At 41.6% G+C, this 21,903-nt stretch overlaps 1 protein-coding gene across 1 annotated transcript in view; it reads left to right on the top strand.

Annotated features, from left to right (window-relative positions):
• Positions 1-21,903, top strand: part of arap2 (ArfGAP with RhoGAP domain, ankyrin repeat and PH domain 2) — a 199,645-nt gene that overhangs the window by 176,692 nt on the left and 1,050 nt on the right. The window contains exons 27-33 of the mRNA XM_071334049.1: positions 2,845-2,973; positions 5,077-5,216; positions 10,834-10,916; positions 13,902-13,937; positions 14,263-14,326; positions 19,856-19,969; positions 21,615-21,903. The exon at positions 21,615-21,903 is cut by the window's right edge and continues 1,050 nt beyond it. Of these exons, the coding sequence (XP_071190150.1) occupies positions 2,845-2,973; positions 5,077-5,216; positions 10,834-10,916; positions 13,902-13,937; positions 14,263-14,326; positions 19,856-19,969; positions 21,615-21,903 (855 nt within the window). The remainder of the gene's footprint in view (positions 1-2,844; positions 2,974-5,076; positions 5,217-10,833; positions 10,917-13,901; positions 13,938-14,262; positions 14,327-19,855; positions 19,970-21,614) is intronic.

Genomic DNA, 21,903 nt, shown 5'->3' with positions numbered 1-21,903 from the left:
ATCTCAGTAATGGACCGGTGTATGCAGTAATATCTCAGTTATGAACCGGTGTATGTAGTAATATCTCAGTAATGAACCGGTGTATGTAGTAATATCTCAGTAATGAACCGGTGTATGTAGTAATATCTCAGTAATGAACCGGTGTATGTAGTAATATCACAGTAATGAACCGGTGTATGCAGTAATATCTCAGTTATGTACCGGTGTATGCAGTAATATCTCAGTTATGAACCGGTGAATGCAGTAATATCTCAGTTATGAACCGGTGAATGCAGTAATATCTCAGTTATGAACCGGTGAATGCAGTAATATCTCAGTTATGAACCGGTGTATACAGTAATATCACAGTTATGAACCGGTGTATGTAGTAATATCTCAGTTATGAACCGGTGTATACAGTAATATCACAGTTATGAACCGGTGTATGTAGTAATATCTCAGTTATGAACCGGTGTATACAGTAATATCTCAGTTATGAACCGGTGTATACAGTAATATCACAGTTATGAACCGGTGTATACAGTAATATCACAGTTATGAACCGGTGTATACAGTAATATCACAGTTATGAACCGGTGTATACAGTAATATCTCAGTTATGAACCGGTGTATACAGTAATATCACAGTTATGAACCGGTGTCCGTGGCTGTAGAAGTGAAGAGATCAGCTCACCGTCATTCGGTTGATGATATTATGGTGATTCATTAATATCATCGTCGTCATATGTCATAAATTAGCCATTTCCCCTTTTCTTGAATCGCGAGTTGAGATTATTATTATACTGTAACACCTCTGCATTTAGTGGGAGGTGTTAATGATGAATATTAATTAATGGGATTATAGTTCTAGTAGCCTTAACTGGCATTGCTGTGTACTTTTTTACCAGTTCACAGAGAGTTTGCGTGTTCCCCCCCTTTCAAAGTTACCTTGGTCAGGTTTTTTCCTTTGCAAAAATAATAATAATGTGGTACACGGGGAACAGAGAGCATATTTGATGATGGTTCAACATTTTTCCCTGCTGGAGACAACAGATTTGCTATTGCGTTGGAACATCCCAGATCGCTTAGCTGTTCAAAAGCTGCTGTTGTGACACATTTTATGCTAATGACTGATAAAGGGGAAAGGGGAAGAAGAGGAAGTGTAAGATAATTACGCATTTTGATGGTTAACCGTAGATAAACAGTGTTATCGGTAGCGATTGGGGAAGCTAATATTTGGGGTGTGAGAATGAGTAACTAATTCCTTTCGCCTGAGTCTGCACAGATCCCAGAGCAAAGATAAGCTACTCTGTTCTAAATAAGTTACGCACCCGGGATTTTTTTTTTGTTTTCCCTCGGATATGAAAAACTATTAACAGGGTGTGCAGAGATTGATAGAATACAGGGGGGCGGGGGGGGAGGTGGGTACATGTGATTTTAGCTGATGGTATGTACTGTTACCCTGCTCACACATCAAGCAGGGCGAGGATAATAGGCCTATTTTGCACTTGAGTGTGTTTTCTAATCATGTTCAGATTTGCAGAGGATAATTTAACTACACAATTATAAACATCGGGGAGGAAAAACAACAACCTATTGATAATTGATTTTTTCCTGATGGCGTATTAGACAGTTATAGTTCTGTGATAATGAAGATTGTGCAATCGTTTTCTGGGAAAATGTACAGCTGAACCACATCTGTCAGGATTGTGTTGAAAACATTCTAAACTGCGAGGGTAATATATTCAACAAACGGATTTGTTGTCTCTGTTACAGAATTGTAGACACAACACTCTGACTACCAGACACAACACACTGACTAATAGACACAACACACTGACTAGCAGACACAACACACTGACTAATAGACACAACACACTGACTAGTAGACACAACACACTGACTTGCAGACACAACACACTGACTAATAGACACAACACACTGACTAGCAGACACAACACTCTGACTACCAGACACAACACACTGACTAGCAGACACAACACACTGACTAGCAGACACAACACACTGACTACCAGACACAACACACTGACTAGCAGACACAACACACTGACTAGCAGACACAACACTCTGACTACCAGACACAACACACTGACTACCAGACACAACACACTGACTAGCAGACACAACACACTGACTAGCAGACACAACACACTGACTACCAGACACAACACACTGAATAGCAGACACAACACACTGAATAGCAGACACAACACACTGACTTGCAGACACAACACACTGACTAGCAGACACAACACACTGACTACCAGACACAACACAGACTACCAGACACAACACACTGACTACCAGACACAACACACTGACTACCAGACACAACACACTGACTACCAGACACAACACACTGACTACCAGACACAACACACTGACTACCAGACACAACACTCTGACTACCAGACACAACACACTGACTACCAGACACAACACACTGAATAGCAGACACAACACACTGACTACCAGACACAACACACTGACTAGCAGACACAACACACTGACTACCAGACACAACACAGACTACCAGACACAACACACTGACTACCAGACACAACACACTGACTACCAGACACAACACACTGACTACCAGACACAACACACTGACTACCAGACACAACACACTGACTACCAGACACAACACACTGACTACCAGACACAACACACTGACTACCAGACACAACACTCTGACTACCAGACACAACACACTGACTACCAGACACAACACACTGACTACCAGACACAACACTCTGACTACCAGACACAACACACTGACTAGCAGACACAACATACTGACTTGTAGACACAACACACTGATGTATTTTGTCTTTGTAACAGAACGCCCATTACACTACAAAGAGAAGGTTCTGGAGCAGGTGCTGGAGTGGAGCACTCTAGACGACCCCAGCTCCGCCTTCCTCGTCATCAAAAAGTTTGGAGAAGACAAAATGGCAGACACTCTCCCAGGTACGACATGCAGTTAGATGGATGATATCTGAAAGCACCGTCATGCTCACAATATAGCTGAGAAGGTGTCAAAGCAGCTTTTGTACTCCAGCATTTCACACTGAAAATGGCACTGATTGAGCTAACAGGCGTCTGTTTCTATGAACACAGTTTCCTTATGGAGAGAATTTTCCACACAGATACACAATACTGTACTAAAGACCTTGATGGATGCTAAGAATGGAAGTCTCACTCACTCACTCACTCACTCACTCACTCACTCACTCACTCACTCACTCACTCACTCACTCACTCACTCACTCACTCACTCACTCACTCACTCACTCACTCACTCACTCTCTCTCTCTCTCTCTCTCTCTCTCTCTCTCTCTCTCTCTCTCTCTCTCTCTCTCTCTCACTCTCTCACTCTCTCACTCTCTCACTCTCTCTTTCTCACTCTCTCACTGTCTCTCTCTCTCTCACTCTCTCACACTCTCTCACACTCTCTCTCTCTCTCTCTCTTTCTCACTCTCTCACTGTCTCTCTGTCTCTCTCTCTCTCTCTCTCTCTCTCTCTCTCTCTCTCTCTCTCTCTCTCTCTCTCTCTCTCTCACTGTCTCTCTCACTTTCTCTCTTTCTCACTCTCTCACTGTCTCTCTCTCTCTCACTCTCTCACACTCTCTCACACTCTCTCTCTCTCTCTCTCTTTCTCACTCTCTCACTGTCTCTCTCTCTCTCTCTCTTTCTCACTCTCTCACTGTCTCACTGTCTCTCTCTCTCTCTCTCTCTCTCTCTCTCTCTCTCTCTCACTCTCTCACTCTCTCACTCTCTCTTTCTCACTCTCTCACTGTCTCTCTCTCTCTCACTCTCTCACACTCTCTCACACTCTCTCTCTCTCTCTCTCTTTCTCACTCTCTCACTGTCTCACTGTCTCTCTCTCTCTCTCTCTCTCTCTCTCTCTCTCTCTCTCTCTCTCTCTCTCTCTCTCTCTCTCTCTCTCTCTCTCTCTCTCTCTCTCTCTCTCTCTCCTCTCTCACTCTCTCACTCTCTCACTCTCTCACTCTCTCTTTCTCACTCTCTCACTGTCTCTCTCTCTCTCACTCTCTCACACTCTCTCACACTCTCTCTCTCTCTCTCTCTTTCTCACTCTCTCACTGTCTCACTGTCTCTCTCTCTCTCTCTCTCTCTCTCTCTCTCTCTCTCTCTCTCTCTCTCTCTCTCTCTCTCACTGTCTCTCTCACTTTCTCTCTTTCTCACTCTCTCACTGTCTCTCTCTCTCTCACTCTCTCACACTCTCTCACACTCTCTCTCTCTCTCTCTCTTTCTCACTCTCTCACTGTCTCTCTCTCTCTCTCTCTCTCTCACTCTCTCACTGTCTCACTGTCTCTCTCTCTCTCTCTCTCTCTCTCTCTCTCTCTCTCTCACTCTCTCTCTCTCTCACTCTCTCTTTCTCACTCTCTCACTGTCTCTCTCTCTCTCACTCTCTCACACTCTCTCTCTCTCTCTCTCTCTTCTCACTCTCTCACTGTCTCACTGTCTCTCTCTCTCTCTCTCTCTCTCTCTCTCTCTCTCTCTCTCTCTCTCTCTCTCACTCTCTCTCTCTCACTGTCTCTCTCACTTTCTCTCTCACTGTCTCTCTCACTGTCTCTCTCACTGTCTCTCTCTCTCTCTCTCTCTCTCTCTCTCTCTCTCTCTCTCTCTCTCTCTCTCTCTCTCAGCATCAGTCCTTTTATCCATTCCATAATTTCAGAACCAAATTATTAATTAATGTGTTATTAGATTAGTATAAGGAACAGTTTAGCAATACATTACAGATTGATTTATTGATGTTATGAATAGTAATTTCTCACCTCTTCCAGCCATTAGTGATATCTCTGTGCCTGTTAAAAAGGCTATTATTGAACATTGTTATAACAAGTAACCATTTCTCATCACGATTTAACCTCAAAGCAAATGACCATTGATGCATGATACTCTACACCTACAGTATGTCATCAATAGACTCTTACAGCAAATCATACAATCGCAAACATGCATTCATAATTGTGATGAGTTTCTTCCATCTCTCATATTCCAAGGGGTGGGGAAGATCTGCTAATTGCATGTTGTTGGATTTCACCTTCAGGCAGAAAGCAAAAACAGTTTATGAGAGGGGAACAGGTGAAGTTCAAGGATGGGTCCTCCAAGCTGCTTTCTGGACATAAATTCCAGGACAGATATGTCATCCTCCGAGATGACAAGCTGCTACTGTACAAAGAGATGAAAGTGAGTGAGCTCGTGTGTGTGTGTGTTGTATTTGCCTGTGCATTTTAATTTGTTTGGCAATTAAATACTGTTTACAGCACGCACAAAATGAGGCGCTTTTCTGCTTTCAATTGTTCTCCTCATTCGCCGAAAGGAAAGCACCCCCCCCATTTACCTTTTCATTTTGATATTAAAGGAACTGCAAACTGTCTCCATCCTCACACACACACACACACACACACACACACACACACACACACACACACACACACACACACACACACACACACACACCAGACAGAGAAGTGTTCCAGTATGTGAATCACCCCCCCCCCCCCCCCCCCCCCAGCTCCCTGGCTTTATGTTAGAACCAGGACACAGGACTGTACATGGTGTGTATGTGCAGTGGCAACACGCCTCCCCTGAGGCCCCTCTCTTAGCTCCAGTCCAGATGTGGTTTGTAAAGGAGTGTGAAGACGAGTTAATAATGGATGGAGGTGGATGGAAGGAGAGATGAAAGGGAGGGGATGCTTTGAATGGAGGTTGTTCTTTCCTTAATGATTGTAATATCAGGCTGCTTTGCAATGTGGCTTATTACCACGCGAAGAAGATTTAAATTAGCAGTGTAGCGGAAATTTTATTGATATTCTGAGAGGCATTTCTTTTTTTGTGTGTGTGTGTGCGGCGATAAGCAAATGTTAAGTGTTGGATAGGTTGGTGTCAGGCAGAAGAGTAATGTCTAAGGCCCGGAATTGCCAGGGACCTCACGATACGATATCACAATACTCAGGTGCCGATACGATATGTATTGCTATTCGATACTGTGATTTTATTGCGTGTCGATGTGCCAAACATATTGCTCACTATACAGTATGTCTGCTGCAGAGAGACGAGAGAAAGCGTGAGGACATGTGACCGACCATTTCGATTCGGTCTTATGTAGCAACATTTGAAATTGTGTTTTTTTTCATTGGATAAAATTAGAGACTCAGAGCTAGAAAATGTTATATCATACACTGCAGTTGAGGAACAATGAGAAAGTAATTCTGCTTTGAAAGTTGATAAACTTGTGAACCCACTTTAAGAAAATGACCCTTCAATGTTTTGGTGCACCTACTGGAGAGCTTGTTTTGTCTCCACCCATTCAGCATCGTTCACACCCTCTTAAGCCTTAGCCCCAGCCATCTCTTTAAGGATTCACATGTGAGGCAATGTGGTGAACACACGCTACATCAAATAAAATCTACTTTTATTTGTCACATGCACAGGATACAGAAGGTGTAAATGGTACAGTGAAGAGGTTACTTGCAACAGTAGCAATATCAAAAACAGGAAGTGTCCAGAATTTTTTTTCTTCTGAGTATTGCCCGACACACTTGTCTAAATTGATGGGCCCTGTGAAGGAAATGCTATAACCACCAGCCACATCTAGCTAAGTGGATGGGTCACTATTGTCTAGACATGTTCACATGTTCATGAAATACAATAGATGGTTGTAATCACCCCCAGACACACCTGGCTAACTTGATGGGTCATGTAATCATCTGGCGAAGTGGAGTTTTTGTTTAGACATGTAGCTAGCTAGCTAGCTAAACAATGACCTGGCATAATACCAACTACTGAATACAGTGCCTTGCGAAAGTATTCATCCCCCTTGGGGTTTTTCCTATTATGTTGCGTTACAACCTGTAATTTAAATAGATTTTTATTTGGATGTCATGAAATGGGCATACACAAAATAGTCAAAATTGGTGAAGTGAAATGAAAAAAATTACTTGATCGCGGGACGCTTGCGTCCCAACAGCCTGTTAAAATGTAGAGCGCCAGATTAAAAAAAAAATCTATAAAATCAAACTTTATTAAATTACACATATAAGATACCAAATTAAAGCTACACTCGTTGTGAATCCAGCCAACATGTCAGATTTCAAAAAGGCTTTTCGGCGAAAGCATAAGATGCTATTATCTGATGATAGTGCAATGGCTACACTCTCTTTGTTGACAATTTCAACCATGCCGGCGCTACTCAAAACGCAGAAATAAAATATAAAACATGCATTACCTTTGACGAGATTCTTTTGTTGGCACTCCAATATGTCCCATAAACATCACAAATGGTCCTTTAGTTCGATTAATTCCGTCCATATATATCCAAATTGTCCATTTATTTGGCGCCGTTGTACCAGGAAAAACAGCCTTCAATTTGCGCAAAATCACGACAAAATATCTAAAAAATTACCTCTAAACTTTGCCAAAACATTTCAAAGTACTTTTGTAAAACAACTTAAGGTATTTGTAAACGTTAATAATCGATCAAATTGAAGACGGGTCAATCTGTTTTCAATACAGGATATCAACAAACTCACGGTACTTTTCAAGTCTTGCTCAACTCTCAAACATAAACACACAACGTCACTCCACTTCCGGGTCAATATCTTTCTCAGTTGACTAATGAAAAACCTTAACCTTTTTCCATACAATGGCGACATCCAGTGGAAGCAGTAGAAACTGCGTGGATAGTGATTAGAATTCTGGTGTGCCCATGATAACCCATTGAACATACAGGAACTTAACAATAAAAAAGTTAGTCCTCAGGGTTTTGACTGCTATATATGTTCTGTTATACTTACAGATATGATTCAAACAGTTTTAGAAACTTCAGAGTGTTTTCTATCCAAATCTACTAATAATATGCATATCTTATATTCTGGGGATGAGTAGCACGAAGTTGAAATTGCGCACGCTATTTTTCCCTAAGTGAAAACTCTGCACCCTATCCTCAAGAAGTTAAAAAAATTCTACAAATTAGGTAAACTGAAAAGTGGTGCATGCATATGTAATCACTCCTTTGCTATCAAGCCCCTAAATAAGATCTGGTGCAACCAATTACCTTCAGAAGTCACATAATTAGTTAAATAAAGTCCACCTGTGTGCAATCTAAGTGTAACATGATCTCAGTATATATACACCTGTTCTGAAAGGCCCCAGAGTCTGCAAAACCACTAAGCAAGGGGCACCACCAAGCAAGCGGCACCATGATGTACAGATCAGGGTTGAGTTATTAAAAAATATCAGAAACTTTGAACATCCCACGGAACACCATTAAATCCATTATAAAAAAAATGGAAATCAAATCAATTTTATTTAAAGAATATGTCACCACAACAAACCTGCCAAGAGAGGGCCGCCCACCAAAACTCACGGACCAGGCAAGGAGGGCATTAATCAGAGAGGCAACAAAGAGACCAAAGATAACCCTGAAGGTTCTGCAAAGTTCCATAGCAGAGATTGGAGTATTTGTCCATAGGACCACTTTAAGCCGTACACTCCACAGAGCTAGGCTTTACTGAAGAGTGGCCAGAAAAAAAGCCATTGCTTAAAGAAAAAATAAGTAAACACATTTGGTGTTTGCCAAAAGGCAGACTCCCAAAACATATAGAAGAACGTACTCTGGTCAGATGAGACAAAACTTTAGTTTTTGGGCAATTAAGGAAAATGCAATGTCTGGTGCAAACCCAACACCTCTCATCACCCCGAGAATACCATCCCCACAGTGAAGCACGGTGGTGGCAACATCATGCTCTGGGGAAGTTTTTCAGCGGCAGGGACTGGGAAACTGGTCAGAATTGAAGGAATGATGGATGGCGCTAAATACAGGGAAATTCTTGAGGGAAACCTGTTTCTGTCTTCCAGAGATTTGAGACTGGGACAGAGGTTCATCTACCAGCAGGACAATGACCCTAAGCATACAGCTAAAGCAACACTCGAGTGGTTTAAGAGGAAACATATCAATGTCTTGGAATGGCCTAGTCAAAGCCCAGACCTCAATCCAATTGAGAATCTGTGGTATGACTTAAAGATTTCTGTACACCAGCAGAACCCATCCAACTTGAAGGAGCTGGAGCAGTTTTGCCTTGAAGAAAGGGCAAAAATTCCAGTGCCTAGATGTGCCAAGCTTATAGAGACATACCCCAAGAGACTTGCAGCTGTAAATGCTGCAAAAGGTGGCTCTACAAAGTATTGACTTTGGTGGGGGTGAATAATTATGTTCGCTCAAGTTTTCTGTTTTTTGTCTTATTTCTTGTTTGTTCCACAATAAAAAATAAATTGCAGCTTCAAAGTGGTAGGCATGTTGTGTAAATCAAATGATACAAACCCCCCCCAAAATGTATTTTAATTCCAGGTTGTAAGGCAACAAAATAGGAAAAATGCCAAGGGGGTGAATACTTTTGAAAGCCCCTATACAAACATAGCTGTAGTATGAATCTGCAGGTAGCTAAAGCTAACAAACTAGGTTCAATGTTAGCTATCTAACATTAGGCTATAGCTAGCAATGCAAATTAAGTTTGGATTCTAATAATATTAATACAAAGATCATACATGCAACTTTAGCTAGCAAGCCGGCAAGCTAACATTTATTCGCTAACTAGTGTTACGCTTTAACTTGCAATAAAAACGACTTCCCGACAAAATTTTTAAATAATATCTGAAAATGTAGCTAGACTCTCATCCGTATACATGGGTGAATGCGTCACTGGAACCATTTAACTCTGTTTGTTTGTAGCTACATCTTGTTTGGCCAGCATTGTGTCAAGTCACTCCGGTTCACATTGACCATGGCATGTGCAGAATGTAGCCCATCCCTTTTTCCAACTGATCTGTCGATAGTTTTTGTAGTTCTCGATGGCTAACGTTATATCTTTCAAAGACAGCACAGTAGAAAGGCCTGTCAACGCATACTGAACAGCTCACATTATAGACAGAAGCATGCTACATGGCTGACCAATCCAAACTCATCACCCAGCATGTCCAGCCCACCCATTATCTCAGCCAATCATGGCTAGCGGGAAGTTTCCTGCCTTTTTTCATGGCTAAACCAACTAGGCTCGTAATTGAACAATTTTATTCGCATTTATGGATGAAATACACATTTGTTAACAAGGCAAATTAAAGTTCACATGTTCAAGAAGGCATTTCTGTTCCAAAACACATTTTGATAGAAAAACATTATGTTTATGTTCAAATGCCTCTCCTGTGAAGTAGTGATGTGAAACATATGCCTAGTCTCCTGAAACGAGTCACAAATTCATTTTGATCAGTCGGAAACAAAAGTGGTGAAAACATGTTGGCGAACAACCTATATGATGAAAAATACAGGATGTTTGGTGCAGGTACAGCCGACTAGCGCAAGCTAACGATACTTACAATAGCACAATTTAAATAAATACAAAATTATTTGTCTTTATTTATTTATTATCTAATATTGGAGTCAATTATCGCTACAATATCGTCCAAAAATAATATTGCGATATGTAACTGTATCAATATCTTCCTCCATCCAATTATTCTCTGGTACTGATTGTTTTTTGGAAAGCGTCTGTTTGGACTGCCTGTCTTGTTGAGACCCCAAGAGGTCTTGTTGAGACCCCAACAGGTCTTGTTGAGACCCCAACAGGTCTTGTTGAGACCCCAACAGGTCTTTTTGAGACCCCAACAGGTCTTGTTGAGACCCCAACAGGTCTTGTTGAGACCCCAACAGGTCGTCTCATGACACTTTTGCAAAAAAAAATGCTCTTGCTATTTGGATTGCTTGAAACTGCCTACTTCCCTTGTCTGACTGACTTCCTGTTTGTCCAAGAGCACTAAGCCAGAGAGAGAAGTCCCACTGAAGTTAGTCAAGTGTTACCTAGGACTGAAGAAGAAGCTCAAACCACCCACCAGGTAAATATCACTGATACTTATCACATATACCTTATCAAAGTGTAACTAATATATCTAAAAGTGTTATTAAGATAGATTCATCATTATTAGTACCGGTCTTCTTTACTGTGTTATTTTGTCTCTCATGATGTGAGTTCCTCATCCCCCCCAAAATATGTAATGCCTTTGTCTTTTTGTTCCGAGTGCCTCAACATCAAGGCTATCCAAACCACTCCTAACACCCTCACAATAACACCATTGATTGATTAAATGTACACTGGACAAAAATATAAACGCAACATGTAAAGTGTTGGTCCGATGTTTCATGAGCTGAAATAAGAAATCCTAGAAATGTTCCATACTCACAAAAAAGCTTATTTCCTTGAAATGTGTTGCTCAAATGTCTTTATATCCCTGTTAGTGAGCATGTATTCTTGCCAAGATAATCCATCCACCTGACAGGTGTGGCATATCAAGAAGCTGATTCAAAATCCTGATCATTACACAGTACCAATTTTTGGCCAGCTTCCTCCGAATGGAGAAATATTGCTGCCACTTTATTTTATGTTCCTAATCTTGTATTATTGTAATTTATGACTCATGTCAAGCCAGCTACATTTTTGTTGGCATGAGAAGGAGGAAAAGGCACAAGCCAACCCAATGTTTCATGTTACCCAATTAACAAGCCAACCCAATGTTTCATGTTACCCAATTAACAAGCCAACCCAATGTTTCATGTTACCCAATTAACAAGCCAACCCAATGTTTCATGTTACCCAATTAACAAGCCAACCCAATGTTTCATGTTACCCAATTAACAAGCCAACCCAATGTTTTATGTTACCCAATTAACAAGCCAACCCAATGTTTCATGTTACCCAATTAACAAGCCAACCCAATGTTTCATGTTACCCAATTAACAAGCCAACCCAATGTTTCATGTTACCCAATTAACAAGCCAACCCAATGTTTCATGTTACCCAATTAACAAGCCAACCCAATGTTCCATGTTACCCAATTAACAAGCCAACCCAATGTTCCATGTTACCCAATTAGCATTTCTCATAATTTTGGTTCGTCGGAATTAGAGTTGGTGGGGAGTTTACAATGTGATTGTCTGTGTTTTCAGTCCTGGAGGGGAGAAAGAGGGGATGAGAGAAAGGGAGGAGGGAGATAGTGAAAAGGAGAAACGAGATGAAGGAGAAATGGAGTGGTGGTGTGAGGAAAGATTGTGTCAGTTGAGAGAAAGAGAGAGAGAGAGACTGGGAGGAATGGAGGGAGTCAGAGAGGCTGGGAGGAATGGAGGGAGTCAAAGAGAGACTGGGAGGAATGGAGGGAGTCAAAGAGAGAAAGAGAGAGCGAGGCTGGGAGGAATGGAGGGAGTCAGAGAGACAGAGAGACTGAGTGGAACAGAGAGTCAAAGAGAGAGACAGAGAGACAGAGAGAGAGAGGCTGAGAGGTTGGAGGGAGTCAAAGATGGACTGTGAGGAATGGAGGGAGTCAAAGAGAGAGAGAGAGAGAGAGGCTGGGAGGAATGGAGGGAGTTAACGAGAAAGAGAGGGAGGAATGAGGGAGTCGAAGAGACAGAAAGAGACTAAAACACATAATTAAGAACAGGCCGACCTGAGAAAGGGCTTGGAGGAGGATGAATGGGCTGGGTTAGCTGGCATGGAGTTTAGATAGGCTACAAGCTTGGAGGAGGTTGAATGGGCTGGGTTAGCTAGCAGGGAGTTTAGATAGAATACAGTCTTGGAGGGGGTTGAATGGGCTGGGTTAGCTAGCAGGGAGTTTAGATAGGATACAAGCTTGGGGGAGGTTGGCTGGGTTAGCTAGCAGGGAGTTTAGATAGAATACAGGCTTGGAGGAGGTTGGCTGGGTTAGCTCGCAGGGAGTTTAGATAGGATACAGGCTTGGAGGAGGTTGGCTGGGTTTGCTAGCAGGGAGTTTAGATAGGATACAGGCTTGGAGGAGGTTGGCTGGGTTTGCTAGCAGGGAGTTTAGATAGGCTACACGCTTGGAGGAGGTTTAGCTTGGTTAGCTAGCAGGGAGTTTAGATAGGATACAGGCTTTGATGAGGTTGGCTGGGTTAGCTAGCAGGGAGTTCAGATAGGATACAGGCTTGGAGGAGGTTGGATGGGTTAGCTAGCAGGGTGTTTAGATAGGATACAGGCTTGGAGGAGGTTGGCTGGGTTAGCTAGCAGGGAGTTTAGATAGGATACAGGCTTGGAGGAGGTTGGCTGGGTTAGCTAGCAGGGAGTTTAGATAGGTTACAGGCTTGGAGGAGGTTGGCTGGATTAGCTAGCAGGGAGTTTAGATCGGATACAGGCTTGGAGGAGGTTGGCTGGGTTAGCTAGCAGGGAGTTTAGATAGGTTACAGGCTTGGAGGAGGTTGGCTGGGCTAGCTAGCAGGGAGTTTAGATAGGATTCAGGCTCGGAGGAGGTTGGCTGGGCTAGCTAGCAGGGAGTTTAGATAGGATTCAGGCTTTGTCTCCTCCTCATCTCCTTGGTTTTCCCACTCTATCTGGTCTTCCCCCTCTTCTCTCCTTCAGCATCCCGGGCGAAGGTGCTGTCCCATTGAGTGTGGCCACATCCCTCCTTTACCTGACCCTTTCATCTCCTTCCCCTTCTCCCCTGTTGCGTCTATTCCTCCTTTTCAAGGGTCTGGATACTAAGGGTGGCTCTAGAGTAGGATGACTGAATAAGCAGCTATACTTATCCCTGAACTAACCGTGTAGGGGGGGGATACATCTTGACTCCTAGCATGAGGGCTAAATATAATAATGAACATTGTGTTTGTCTGTAATTGAAAGGACGATTATAAATATATTGATGGTAGTAGACTTTTTCCCTAAGATATTTTCTGGTCATTTGAGTTCAGGGGTTCTGCAACTTCTTGTTTTCTTTTGAATTGACGTGCGAGATGCCACAACAACTTTTCATCAGAGTGTGGGTCACCAGTTTGCAGGAAAATGACGTTTAAACCATCTTCTCCCTTTCCTTTAATAGCTGGGGTTTCACCGTCTACACAGACAAACAGCAATGGTGAGTGCTTTTCACTGCTTTTTCAATTTCAATAATTCATTACCTTCACCCTCCTCTTCTTCTGTCGTTTTCATCAAAGTTTGACAGAACAAAATAAGAAGTTGAGAACGAATGATTTCTTCACCAGATTAGATTATTCAGATGTTTTTCAGTGTTAAAAATAAGGCCATTATTTCCCCTCAGCCCCACACCAGTGTTAGGGTATTGGAAGTTGTATCTCTTAACCACAGATCCAGGATCAGATCCTTACCTCATATGTTATCCTTTACCATTAGGCAGTATAGTTAGGGGGTCATTTATATCTACCCTTTTTTCTGATCCACAGGCATTTCTGCTGCGAGGGGAAGGAGTCTCAAATAGACTGGGTGACTGACATCATCACCATGAAGGTACATTCAGGGTTCAGGAAACTTCTTAGGAAATAAAGGGTGTGTTCAACATGGTCGATGTTTCACTATGTTATATCGATTTTATAGCATTGACGGAATCAGCTTGTTGAAATGGTGTAAGGAAAACACGTCTGACATAGAACGATCACTCCTGATGCACGTACTGTGAGAGTTTGATCCACAGATGTTGTTTCATTGTATGGTCTCTTTCCACCAAGTGTATGAAAACTTAATAATCCTTGAACGGAAGACAATGATACATATTGAGAATGGTTTGTTGGTCCTCTCCTTTCGCCATGCTCATTCCCATGAAAAATTGTTTGATTAACACTCAGGAAAAACTGCATCTTTAAACAAGCGAGATACGATAAATCATATTTACACTCCCATATCATTGTTCATCATTTTCCATTGTAACCCCCAAAAAATGGTGACTAACACGAAATACAATACATAAATAAGGGGAAGTGCTGTGAAGTTTTCGAGGTCACTCAGCGATAACATAAATCACATTATGTGCAAAATTCTCAGCCACTGGAATAAGGTCAGGGAGATTGTAACCATCACATTGGTGAGCAGAACACTACAGTACCTACTTCTACAGCAGATATAGCTAAGTGTTGTTTATGTCAGTGGCTGACAGCACACAGCCGCCATAAATAATGCAAAGAGAAGAGAAGCTACAGATGTTTCAGATGAGCGAGAGAACATCACTCTCCTTTTTCTCGTTCAATTGTTCTCTCTCTCTCTCTCTCTCTCTCTCTCTCTCAATTCAATTCAATTCAATTCAATTCAATTCAATTGACTTTATTGACATGGCAAGTTATTATTACTTACATTGTCAAAGTATACATATCGAAAAATTTAAATAAAATATATATGTATATATATACACAAAATATATATATATTTATATATAAATAAATGGTGGGACTAACAGTAATAATAATAGTAGTAGTGGACATGGGATTACCATTAATAACAGCTACAACAACAATATTAATCAGAACAACAATACATTAAAGCAACAGTAGTAGACCAGTGTCAACATGACTGAGAAGACACATGACCTGGTACGAAAGACAAAACAAAACTAAGCTAAATGGGAAATATTATCAACATTACTTTGCATTTTTCACTGGCTGTCCCTCAGGCTGTGGCAGGAGGACACATATTTGGCTGCCAAAACTGCACATTTTGGCTTTTCACCCAACAAATATTTGAATTTTTCTTCATCTTTTATAGTTTCAAATTCTTTGTATTGAATTATAATTTTGGGAAAGAAATATGCTCTTAGGTCTGAGTATTTGTCACAGTGTAGTAGGAAATGCACTTCTGTCTCTACCTCTCCCCTGGAGCAGAGTGAGCACAGCCTGTCCTCCCTGGGCAGCCAGGTTTGTCTGTGACGACCGGTCTCTATAGCCAGACTGTGCTCACTGAGTCTGTACCTAGTCAATGTTTTCCTCAGTTTTCTATCAGTCACAGTGGTCAGATAGTCTGCCACCATGTACTGTCTGTTTAGAGCCAAATAGCATTGAAGTTTACTTTGATTTTTTGTGGTGTCTTTCCAATAGGTTATATATTTTTCTTTTTGTTTTGTGATGATTTGGTTGGGCCAGATTTTCTGAGGGCTGTCCCGAGGCTCTATGGGGTTGGTTTGGGTTGGTGAACTGAGCCTCAGAACCAGCTGGCTGAGGGGACTCTTCTCTGGTTTCATCTCTTGACATTGTAGAGCTGTGTGATGGAATGTTTTAGGGTCACTTGTTTTTAGATGGTTGTAAAATTTGATGGCTCTTTTTTCTATTCGAATGAGGAGGGGATATTGGCCCAATTCTGCCCTACATGCGTTATTTGGAGTTTTTCTTTGTACTTGCAATACAGTCTTGCAAAACTCTGCATGCAATACTTCAATTGGATGTTTGTCCCATTTAGTAAATTCATTATTAGAGAGTGGACCCCATACTTCACTGCCATATAGAGCAATTGGTTCTATAACTGATTGAAAAATTTTGAGCCAGATTCTAATTGGAATTTCAATTTTGATGTTCCTTTTAATGGCATAGAATGCTCTTCTTGCTTTGTCTCTCAGCTCATTCACAGCCATGTGAAAGCTACCTGTGTTGCTGATATTTAGTCCTAGATATGTGTAGTTTTTGGTGTGTTCTAATAGAACTGTGTCCAAATAGAATTTATATTTGTCATCCTTATTTCCGGACCTTTTTTGGAATATCATTATATTTGTTTTTTTTAGATTAACGGTCAGAGCCCAAGTCTGACAGAACCTGTGAAGATGATCTAGGTGTTGCTGTAACCCCTCTTTAGTGGGAGACAGCAGCACCAGGTCATCTGCGTACAGCAGACACTTGATTTCAGTGTTGTGTAGGGTGATACCAGGTGCTGTCGATTCTTCTAATGTTTTTGCCAATTCATTCATGTAGATGTTAAATAATGTTGGACTTATTGGGCAGCCCTGTTTCACTCCCCGCCCCTGAGAGAAGAAGTCTGTTTGCTTGTTGCCAATTTTAACCGCACATTTGTTTTTAGTGTACATTGATTTAATAAAATCATATGTTTTCCCTCCAATACCACTTTCTATTAGTTTATAAAAAAGACCTTCGTGCCAAATTGAATCAAATGCTTTCTTGAAATCTACAAAACACGAGTAGATTTTGCCTTTGTTTTGGTTAACTTGTTTATCAATTAGAGTGTGGAGGGTGTAAATGTGGTCTGTTGTACGATAATTTTTTAGAAATCCAATCTGGCTTCTGCTCAGGACGTTGTGTTCGTCAAGGAAATGATGTAGTCTGCTATTTATAATACTGCAGAGAATTTTCCCCAAGTTGCTGTTAACGCATATTCCTCTGTAATTATTTGGGTCAAATTTGTCTCCATTTTTATAGATTGGTGTGATCAGTCCCTGGTTCCAAATATCGGGGAAAATACCTGCAGTGAGGATAATGTTGAAGAGTTTGAGTATAGCCAATTTGAATTTGTGGTCTGTATATTTGATCATTTCATTTAAAATCCCATCAGCACCACAGGCCTTTTTGGGTTGGAGATTGCATATTTTTTCCAATAATTCTTCTTCTGTAATTGGGGTATCCACAGGATTCTGATAGTCTTTGACTGCTAATTCAAGGATTTGTAATTTTTCTTGTATATCTTTTTGTTCTGGGCTCTTTGTTATATTGCTGTAGAGGTTTGCAAAGTGATTTCTCCACATATCCCCATTTTGGATAGCCAACTCCTCATGATGAGGTTTGTTTAATTTATTCCAATTCTCCCAGAAGTGGTTTGATTCTATGGATTCCTCAATTCCATCCAGCTGATTTCTAATGTGCTGTTCCTTTTTTGTTCTTAGGGTGCGTTTGTATTGCTTCAGTGTTTCCCCATATTGAAGGCGTATATTTTTGTTGTCTGGTTCTCTGTGTTTTTGATTAGATATATTTCTCAATGACTTTCTTAGATTTTTGCAATCATTATCAAACCATTTTTCATTATCTGTTATTTTTGGTTTGCTCTTATGCTTCTTTAGATTAGCCAAGGAGGCTAATTTGTCAAATATAAAGTTTATGTTCCTAACGGCCAAATTTACACCTTCATTGCTGAAGGAGAATGTTAAGGCTAAAAAGTTGTCCAGGAGAGATTGTATTTTTTGGCTACTAATTGCTTTTTGGTAGATGTCTGTACTGTTTGCACTCCATCTATAGGCTTGTTTAGTACCATGTAATTTATTGGGCCATGATGCTTCATGGTTGGGTTCTGCTCTTCTCAGATACACTGTGATTTTACTGTGGTCTGAGAGAGGTGTTAGTGGGCTGACTGTGAAGGCTCTGAGAGACCCTGGTTTTAGGTCGGTGAGGAAGTAGTCTACAGTGCTGCTGCCAAGGGATGAGCTGTAGGTGTACCTACCAAAAGAGTCTCCTCTCAGCCTGCCATTGACTATGTACAGACCCAGTGTTCGACAGAGCCTCAGGAGCTGTAATCCATTTTTGTTTTTCACTTTGTCATAGTTGTTTCTGTGGGGGTATGTGGGGAGGGAAAGGTTATTGCTTCCTGGTAGGTGTTTATCCCCATGACTGTTAATAGTGTCTTGTTCTTCTGCTATTCTAGCATTCAGGTCTCCACAGACCAGTACGTTGCCTTGGGCCTGAAAGTGACTAATCTCTCCCTCTAGAATGGAGAAGCTCTCTTCGTTGAAGTAGGGTGACTCTGAGGGGGGAATGTATGTGGCACAGAGGAAGACGTTTTTATCTGTCAAGATAGCCTCCTTGTTGATTTTTAACCAGATAAAGAATTCTCCTGTCTCTCTCTCTCTCTCTCTCTCTCTCTTCAGGGAGGGTTATTTTCAGTCTCATTTTATTTTTCATTTTTTTAAAGACAAAAACAAAAGCGAGACTATTTTGTTATTACTATGAGAAAATATAGCTTTTTAAATGTCGCAAATTCATCAGCACTCATCCTTACTATTCTGAAAAGTGCATCAGTGCATCTCATGGATACACAAAGAGAAATCTTAGCTTTCCATTGCCCTATTTGTGCGTTGTCGTCTCGTTGCCGACTCTACAACCATCAACTGTGCTTCTTGTTTGTCACAGGTGCTTCATGTAAGACCTCCTCTTTAGCGAATTACTTTAGATCTGTCAGTAAAAGACAGACCTAAAGTGGAAGGCCATATTTTTGGCTAGTGCGTTTGCTAGAGCGTGAGCAACAGTGACTTTTCCCTACTCTCAGCTCTCAGAGTCAGTCCCTAAACAACTAAATCTATAGCAGGGTATAGCAGGCTAAAAGTAGTAGACTCCTCTCAAAGCTGCTAAGTATAGGGATTGGCAGCTTCCACAGGACTTGTGAGAAGGAGAGAGAGAGAGAGGAGAGAGAATACTTATTCTCACTTTCTTTCCTTTTACCTTTTAGCAGGCATTTGGCTTTCAGAAAGTGTTTCCATAGCAACTGGCAAAAGGCAGTCTAGTTTCTTTTTGTTTTGGGGAGTGGAGGTCCAAGCACACGTTCCAGCACAAATTAAATGAGGAGATGAAAATAGTTAAAGGGGGATCTCAGGTCAACCTGTGACCAGGAAGTGGACAAGTCGTTAAAGTTTAGTACGAGCAAGCGCGGTCAGGATTTTTTGTCAGGAACACCGGGTCATCACCCTGCGACTCTCAACTCTCTCTACCGTAACTGGTGGCTCAGTATCGCTGCCTTTAAAAACATACTCAGAGAAAGTTCCAGAGAGACAACGGCAGCAACACAACCTGATATTGTTTATAAAGCCAACATTCTCCATAGGTATTGAAGATCATGGACAATGGAAATTGTTAGAGTTTTAGGTGTAGTCATTTTTTAAAATCATAAACGGTTGCGCTTTCTCCAACGTCTCCAAGTGAACTCATACTGAACAAAGAATGTCCCTGAATTTGTATTGTCAGAATAATGTCATAGTTTCAAAAATGGTTGCAGAAACTACATATAAGACGTGTATCACTTTAGACATAGAACAGTGTATTGACTAATCAGTGTCTGTGTCGTCAGCATGGAGGAGACCTCTGGTCAAAGAACAGAGATCACAGCAGACCTGCAGTTCAAAAAAGCATGTCGGCAGCCCAGCAGAGTCCACAGAACATTAAACACAAAACCAGCAAAAATGTAAGTCTCCATATCATCTCTCCACCATGAATTCAGTCCTACGCATAATTTAGTCAGGAAGTGAATCAAGCCAATACACTTGACTTGGTTGTTGATCACCCATCCTTTAGCTCTATTAATAGTGTGGAAGCTGAACTCTTACAGATAAGAGCTTATCATATCATGAGACAGTAGATTACTTTATCTACAGTGCCTTCGGAAACTATTCAGACCCCTTGACTTTTTTCCACATTTTGTTACGTTGCAGCCTTGTTCTAAAATGGATTATAGAAAAAAATATCCTCAGAAATCTACACACAATACCCCATAATGACATCACAATACCCCATAATGACATCACAATACCCCATAATGACATCACAATACCCCATAATGACATCATAATACCCCATAATGACAAAGCGAAAACAGGTTTTTGGATACTTTTTGCACATTTATTTGAAATAAAAAACAGAAATAGCTTATTTACATAAGTATTCAGACCCTTTGCTATGAGACTTGTTAAGCTCAGGTGCATCCTGTTTCCATTGATCATCCTCAAGAACACAGTGGCCTACATCATTCTTAAATGGAAGAAGTTTGGAACCACCCAGCCTCTTCCTAGAGCGGGCCATCTGGCCAAACTGAGCAATCAGGGGAGAAGGGCTTTGGTCAGGGAGGTGACCATTAACCTGATGGTCACTCTGACAGAGCTCTAGAGTTCCTCTGTGGAGATGAGAAAAGCTTCCAGAAGGAAAACCATCCCTGCAGCACTCCACCAATCAGGCCTTTATGGTAGAGTGGCCAGACGGAAGCCACTCCTCAGTAAAAGGCACATGACAGCCCGCTTGGAGTTTGCCAAAAGGCACCTAAAGACTCTCAGACCATGAGGAACAAGATTCTCTGGTCTGATGAAACCAAGATTGAACTCTTTGGATTGAATGCCAAGCATCACATCTGGAGGAAACCTGGCACCATCCCCACAGTGGTGGCAGCATCATGCTTTGGGGATGTTTTTCAGCGACAGGGACTGGGAGACTAGTTAGGTTGGAGGCAAAGATGAACGGAGCAAAGTACAGAGAGATCCTTGATGAAAACCTGCTCCAGAGCGCTCAGGACCTCAGAGTAGGGCGAAGGTTCACCTTCCAATAGGACAACGACCCTAAACACACAGCTAAGACAATGCAGGAGTGGCTTTGGGACAAGTCTCTGAATGTCCTTGAGTGGCCCAGCCAGAGCCTGGACTTGAACCCGATCTAACATCTCTGGAGAGACATGAAAATACGCTCCCCATCCAACCTGACAGAGCTTGAGAGGATCTGTAGAGAAGAATGGTATAAACTCCCCAAATACAGGTGTGCCAAGCTTGTAGCGTCGTACCCAAGAAGACTCGAGGCTGTAATCGCTGTCAAATGTACTTCAACAAAGTTCAGAGTCTGAATACTTATGTAAATGTAATATTTCAGTTGTATTACATTTTTTTGCAACAATTTCTAAAATCCAGTTTTTCCTTTGTCATTATGGGGTATAGTGTGTAGATTGATGAGGGATAAAATATATAAGAAATGTTATAATAAGGCTGTAACCTAAAAAATTCAAGGGGTCTGAAAACTTTCCGAAGGTATATTCAAGAAATGAACCCTTTCTCTACCTCTCCCTTCCGTAGCCGTCAGACAGAAAGTTGTCCCTAAACATCAGCACACCTCCCAGTGAAGATGAGAAAACAAGGAATAGAGAAGATTGTGGCAGTCTCCAGTACAAAACAGCCATAGTGGCTAAATGCTTGAAGCAGAAGGACCGACTCGTGACCCCCGGGACTGGTCAGAGAACTGTTTCAGCGGGGGTGATCCAGCCCCAGCGCTGTCCCTCTCCACGCCCAGAGGCCCAGGACCCTCCGAGTGGCGTCAAGCACCCCAACAGGAGGCCCGTTCGGGTGGGAGAGGGGGGTCTAATGC

This window comes from Salvelinus alpinus, chromosome 11, assembly GCF_045679555.1.
Source record: "Salvelinus alpinus chromosome 11, SLU_Salpinus.1, whole genome shotgun sequence".
NCBI lineage: Eukaryota > Metazoa > Chordata > Actinopteri > Salmoniformes > Salmonidae > Salvelinus > Salvelinus alpinus.
This window is presented reverse-complemented; position numbering and strand designations above follow the sequence as displayed.